This window comes from Drosophila innubila, assembly GCF_004354385.1.
Source record: "Drosophila innubila isolate TH190305 chromosome 2L unlocalized genomic scaffold, UK_Dinn_1.0 5_B_2L, whole genome shotgun sequence".
In the NCBI taxonomy this organism is placed as follows: Eukaryota; Metazoa; Arthropoda; class Insecta; order Diptera; family Drosophilidae; genus Drosophila; species Drosophila innubila.
The window spans coordinates 4147712-4154835 of NW_022995373.1; the positions used below are offsets into that span (position 1 = coordinate 4147712).

The following is a 7124-nucleotide window of genomic DNA, read 5'->3' on the forward strand; positions in this document are numbered from 1 at the left end:
TAAATTATTGTATTTTTACTAGGTTTATATTTTCTTAAATGCATAATTTTTCTTATACTCTACGACTTCAAAGGAATGAGATTATTTCTTGTATTTATTTTAAAAAGATCCATTAAATTTGATATAGATATAAACATGCACTCAAAAAATATAAAAAAAAAACTGCTGTTTTTATACAGCTCTCTACGTAAAACAGCCGACTAGACAATTGATGGAGATATCGAAAAAATACATTATAACATTAATATGCATTATAGTGTGATAAGCTAAATATTTCTCAAATTTATTTTATGTTGAAATAGACATTCAGTACGTAGTAAATTTAAGTCTTACGACTGAGAAAATCTAAGCACTTATAATTGTTCTGAGCCGAAGAGTTTTCTCAAAAATTGTTTTTGTTGTATCGTCGTCCTCTTTACCTAGTTCTCTGTTAACAAAGTCCGACGCATTGTGAAGATCATTTTCTTCTAAACTGAACCAAACCCAGTTTTTTGGATAGATATGGGGCCCCATACGAAAAAAACATTTTTTTTCTATGACATTGTTTTCTTATTAGAATTTTTTAAATTTGGCTATTTTTTCTTGCCGTTTTTTTAGAGCTGCGCCCTCTTTTGTCATGCCAAAACCGATATTCAAAACCTTACATTTCCTGAAAGCTATTGAATATATCTGTAATTCATCGATACACAGTCTAAAATGTAAGCCAGCAGTTTTTGAATTAAGAAAATGAATTTTAAAGCTTTTTTTTAGATTGTTTACTTTAAAATTCATGTAAAACTCGAAAAAATGAGCTGCGGTTTTAACATCTTGCTGCATAGCTGCATTAATTAAGCGTCGTTTAAGATTTGATTCACTTAAAGCTATGGAGATATAATAACATTTTATATCTAAGCATGTTTTTCTTGCCTTTTATGACTTCGTTGTGGAGCTGTATTGACTTTAGTATAAGGAATGATTGTTATTTTTGAGATATCTTAACCAGTCTCACAGAATATGAACTTGTTGTTGTCTTACATATTATGACCACAACATCATACAGCTGCCATGCTAACGATCGGTTGAAAATTCATTTTAGTATGAAAAGTTGTGTTGTTTCTTGAGATATATCAACCAATCGCACAAGTTGTGTATCTGGTATTTTGTTATATATTTCCACCAAAATAATTTAATATAGCTGCCATAAAAAAGATCGGTAGAAAATTCGACTTTAGTATAAAAAACATTCTTATATTTTAACCAAACTCACAAATTGTGATTATCCTATACATCTCCATCAAAATCGGTTAAAATCTGTCCACTATTTATAAAAGACCGGTCGGTCTAAAATCAAGCTATAGTATGAAAAACTTTTTTGTTTTCTTGAGATTTCTTAACTAAACTGATAAAATATGTATTTAGGATGGTCCTTTGCATCCTAACCGAAGTTGGTTCAAATCAGTCTACTATATAATACAGCAGCGGTTTAGTATGAAATCTTTTGTTGTTTTTTAAGATATCTCAATCAAACTAATTAATTGTGTATCTTTAATTGCTCTTTACATCCTAACCAAATTTGGTTAAAATCAGACCACTATATCATATAGCTGCCATAGGAACGATTGATACGAACGGTCGATAAGCAACCTTAAATATGAATAACTTTTTTATCTGTGCCAAACTCACAAATTTTAAATCTTGTATCGTCTTATGCAACCTGTCCAAATTTGGTTGAAATCGAACACTATAACATGTTGCTGGGACCGATCTGTCAATCTGCCGTCTCTTCATGAATTTCAGTGAACCATATCTTAAACGACGTTCAAATGTTGCAGCTATGCAGAAAGAGGTTAAAACCGCAGATCAGAAATTTTTTTGAGTTTTCCTCGAATTTTAAAGTAAAAAAGTAAAAAAAAAAAAATTAAAAAATAATTTTCTTAATTAAAAAACTGATAGCTCCAAAACTACTGTTTTAAATCTTAGACTGTGTTTGGATGAATTAAAGATATATTCAATAGCTTTCACGAAAAGTAAAGCTTTTGAATATCAATTTTGACATTCTCTAATAATGACGACAAAAGTGGGCGCACCTCTGAAAAACGGAAAGAAAAAAAAGCCCTGTAATAGAAAAAAAAAAAAATTTTTTTTGTCGTATGGGGACCCATATTATCTAAAAATGTGTGTTTGGTTCAAACACTTTCTTGCTTTCCTTTTCATTGCGGTTTTTAGAGGTGCGCCTACATTTGTCATCATCATTCAAGAATGCCAAAACCGTTTTTCAAAATATTGACTCTTTCAAAAAACTAATGAATATATCTGTCAGTCCTGAAGTCTAACCAGTAGTTTTAGAGCAGTGGTGTCCAAATTCTTCTTCTCTTTACGGAACCGAAATTTGTATATGGAGTTTATACCAGGGACTGCAAATAATAGTTATAAATTTAAAAAATTTACAACGAAAAAATGTTTATGAAAAAATTGAAAAACAAATATTATTTTTCATAATTTTCCGTTGGTTGGAACGACCGTCAGGTGCAAAATACTGAATACCGTTTGTAAAGTGTTTTTTTTTTTTTTTTTTGAATTGGTAATTACTTATATAACTATAATCATATGCAATTGACTTAAATTTAATATGTAATATGTGGAAAATATATTTCACAGGTATTTTTTTAAGTTGTCTTAAGATGTCTTAAGACATATTTATTTTTGTAATGGTAGTCCCAAAAATAATATTGGGAGACTGATTTGTATAAATTGATCATTCACTTCTACCAAAATACTGACTATATGCATCCTTTTTTTTCCTTTTTTCCTTTTTATCCAACCAAATTGGAAAATTATTCGCATTTTCTTATTTTTATCTGATGTCAGATGAACAGCTCGTTTTCAGTGATTGCTAAGCCGGCTAAGTCATTTTATGCCATTTCCTTGAAGGAAACAAGTCTTTTTGATAATTTTGTAAGGAGCTCAGCTTGCTTCAGCTGCTCTGTGGCATTCATGTAGAAAAGTCACTCATCACATAGTATAGCTTTTTTAATGGTGGGATTCCTGCAACGGATTCGGATTTGGTTTCGTTACAGATTTGATTTCGCCGATCAGCTGCTCCATACAAAATGTGTCCAGCCCTACAGGCAAAATAAAATAATAATACGGAAAGTGTGGTAGCCCTAAGTGATTTCACGAAATCAAGTCTGAGGCTGATTTCGTTTTGATAATATGTGAGACCGTGCAATTCGATAACATTATTTGGCCACACTCGCTATAACTCACGAACGACTAAAAACAAGCAACAAATCAAACACGTGTTAGCACGTGAAAAGAGCTTTCCAAAAAGCTCTAGCGTGAACCGATGCGACGAGTACAACTAGAACTACGCGCTTGCAAAGACAAGCTTGCGGAAATACCGCAAGACTTTTTTGACAACCTTATATTATCAAGTTTTCCTCGAATGTATTTGTTTCGATTATCATAATACTATTGCTTCTGCTTAATGCGTCTACGTGTTGCATCCTCTTTCCGGATCTATGTTCGAGAGTGTAATCATAATTTTGGAGCTCTAGGGCCCACCTAACAATACGGGGATTTAATTCCTTTTTGTTTAACGTCAACGTTAACGAATTACAACCTGTTACAATTGTAAACTTCATGCCCTGTAAATTAACTCGAAACCGTTGCAATGCATTTATAATCGCTAGAGTTTCTAGCTCAAAGCTGTGGTATCTTGACTCCGTATCTGTTGTTCGTTTTGAGAAATAAAAAACTGGATGTAGTTTCGTATCCTTTTTCCGTTGTAACAATATCGCTTCGTAGCCTAGAGAACTCGCGTCACAATGAAGTTCTGTTTCATCTTTCGGGTTGTATATCGCTAAAATAGGCGATTCTCCTAACTTATCTTTTAGCAAATTAAATGCCTGCATCTCTTTATCTCCAAATACAAGCTTTGTATCTTTTCTTGTTAGATCATACAATGGCTTTGCTAAAAGGGAGAAATCTTGAACAGATCTTCTAAAATAAGAACAAAGACCAATAAAACTTTGTAGTTCATGTACTTTTGTTGGTACCGGAAACAATTTTACCGCCTCTACACCAGACTCATTTGCTTTGATGCCCTTTCCTGTAACCGTATAGCCTAGATAATCAATTGAAGATTTCAAAAACTCACATTTGTCTTGTCTTAGCTCTAACTTATTCTCAACCAGTCGTTGGAAAATTTCTTTTAGGATGTTAAAATGTTCATCAAGTTCTTCTGTGGCGATCATCAAGGTATATTATTACTTTTCCTTCTCTTATCATATCTTCAAAAATCTTATTAATATATCTTTGAAATACAGACGGAGCATTCGTCAGCCCAAATGGCATCCGAAGATACTCGAACTGTCCTAGTGGTGTAATGAATGACGTATATTTTGTGGAATCTTTATCCATGAAAACATGGTTAAATCTATTTTTTAAATCCAACTTTGAAAATAATTTCTTATTTACTAACCTATCCAACAAATCATCTATCAGTGGAATCGGATAGCTGTCTTTAGATGTTACTTTATTTAGCCGACGGTAATCTACACACATTCTTAATTCTCCCGTTTTCTTTTTGACAAGTACAATTGGGGACACATATTCAGAATCACTTGGACGTATATATCCTAGAGCCATATATTCGTCTAATATTCTTTGCACTTCTGCTTTTTCTGCATATGAAAGCCTCCTGGGCAGGCATCGAAAAGGTTTATCATCAACTCTAATTTTCATATAAGTTTTCATTTGAGGTTCAGTCGGTCTAACCGGTTTCACATAATGTTTTTCAAACAAGTTATCTAATCTTTTTATCTGATCAAAACTTATTTCATAACCTACTTTGTACGTCTCTCTATTTTCATCTATTACATCAATCACTAGCATTTGTCTATCAAAATCTTCTTGATCTGCATTACATTCTTTTTCATCATTTTTCATATCTTCGTACATACTTTGATCATTGTTTACTTCACATTCGCTTTGATTTTCCTTTACTTTGTATTCACTTTCCTTTTTCTCTACTTTTTCTGTTCTTTGACTTTTCTTTACTTCGTTTTCTGTGTATATTTTCTCTACATTGTCTTTACCTTTCATTAATTCCTTCCTTTGCACACATTTTTCATTGTCATTACTTTGATTTTTTATAACTTTGCTTTGTTTTTGATTTCTTATATCGTTTTTACTTTGATTGATCTCTTTATCGTATTTTTTTCTTTCCGACAGCATGTCGTAGCCTGTATTCATAGATTTATCAAGCGCGACCAACTTATAATTACTTGCGTTAAGAAAATCTCTACCTTAAACCATGGGGTGCCTTATAGATTCATCGTTTACAACATAGAATTCAATAACAATAGTTTTATTTAGAGTTTTAATCAAACAAGTAATTTTTCCAATTATATTCAGTTTACTGTCATTAATTCCAAAATATGTAAGTGCCGATTCATTGTGGCTTAGTGTGACTTCATTTGGTACTGTAGATTTTTTCAAAATTGTTATTGGGCTTCCTGAATCTAAGAGGCACTCTATCGAAATGAAATTCGTCTTATTATTACTTGAATCACAAAAACTTATATCGAGACATCTTACGTAATTGTCGTTTAGCTTTGTCTTCTTGTACAACGAACATTCCTTAGCCCGGTGTCCCAGCTTGCCGCATGCAAAGCATGCTCCATCATCGCGCTTAGGCTTACGGCATTCTGCTGCCATATGCCCAAAGCTGTTGCAGTTGAAACATTTGGTGACCTTCTGGTCCGGGGTCGCTGTTTTCTGTACTGCCCCTGTTCTCATAGCTCCATTTGAGGGTCGTGACATCTTGATATCCTGGAAGGCATCCAAAACAGCAACCGGTGTAGAAAAACGCTGAAGTTTACCTTGGTTTTTCAATTACACATTTGGAATGCCATCCAGCAAATACTGGACCAACTCGTCGTCTTTGATATTCACTTTACTCGCTAGCATCAGTTTATCGTAGTAGTAGCACGCAAACATCTCGTCATATTACCACTTGCGATTTTCGAGCTTATGTCGCAGCTCTAAGAAATTTCCTTTAGTTCCGAATCTGGATTGCATATGTGTGAAAATGTCGTCTATGTCTCCAGAAAGTAGCGATGGCTGTGACAAAAGCCAATAGTTCGCTTTTCCTTTTGCACGAGCGCAGATTATCGGACGCATGACATCGTCAGATATGTTAAACACGGCTCTTATATTTTTGACGACCGTCAACCACTTGTTGATGTCCTTTTCACCATCATATTCTGGTACGAATTCTTTGATTGTTTTAAAATCAAGATTTTCACAGTGCAATTGCATTGTGCCAGTTTTATTTGCGAAAGCTTCGCAAACTTCGTTGGCATTCCTTGCTTTGTTTACATTTTGAGCAGAAGTGTTACCAGCAGAAAATATATTGCCAACATTGCCAGACTCGTCATTTTGTTGATCCTTGCCACCTTCGTTGTTTACTTGAATGCTGCCAGATTCTTCTAACTGATCGTTGCCACCTTCGTCGTTTACGTTTGCAATTTTGAATTATGCGTTGAGCGTTGCCATCTTGAAGAACTTGAATTTCACCACCACGTATGATGACGTCATTGTCGCGTTCGGTATTGTCGCTTGCCGCCGCCATTTCGTCGCCTATGTTCTGCGAAATGCCGTTACTCTCGTTATCGGAATTTATGTCATCGAGTGCTCCGCTGGACAACTTTGGTGCGCTTGTTGTTGGAAGCGCCTTTTGAAGCTGAAACACTAGAGCCGTTTTGTTGCCTCGTGTTGGCAGACTGAGTTTTTCACACCACATTTTAAGTTCGGCCAAGCTTAAGTTGTTAAAGTTGATGGTTGAATCCATTATGTATTTTTTTTTTAATCATATATGTTTAAATTTGAAATTTTTTTTTCACAAATGCACGCAGTTTTTATCCCACTTCTGAATTATAGTCAGGGGTTATTTTAACAAGTAAATACTCAGATTTCCGATCTTTTATAATTTATTCTGTCTTAACCGGGCGGCGTCTCTTCAAAAGTGACGCTTGCTCCATTTTAGCTAACTCTTATTCACGCCAGAGGGCGCTTCTTAGTAATCGATAAATGATTAATTATATTTACAGTGCGATAAATATAATTAATAAATAACACAG

General features: G+C 34.0%; 1 protein-coding gene across 1 annotated transcript; it reads right to left on the reverse strand.

Annotated features, from left to right (window-relative positions):
- Positions 1-5367: 5367 nt before the first annotated feature.
- On the reverse strand, positions 5368-6144 carry LOC117782668 (zinc finger CCHC domain-containing protein 13-like). The gene is made up of 2 exons (XM_034619696.1): positions 5581-6144; positions 5368-5516 (listed from the first exon to the last, which is right to left on the reverse strand). Exons 1-2 carry the CDS (start codon positions 5803-5805, stop codon positions 5505-5507), a joined length of 237 nt encoding a protein of 78 aa, XP_034475587.1. The 5' UTR covers positions 5806-6144; the 3' UTR covers positions 5368-5504.
- Between the last annotated feature and the right edge of the window lie 980 nt (positions 6145-7124).

Coding starts and splice junctions, on each gene's coding strand:
- LOC117782668 (XM_034619696.1), bottom strand. CDS start 5,805: ATGTCACGACCCTCAAATGGAGCTATGAGAACAGGGGCAGTACAGAAA.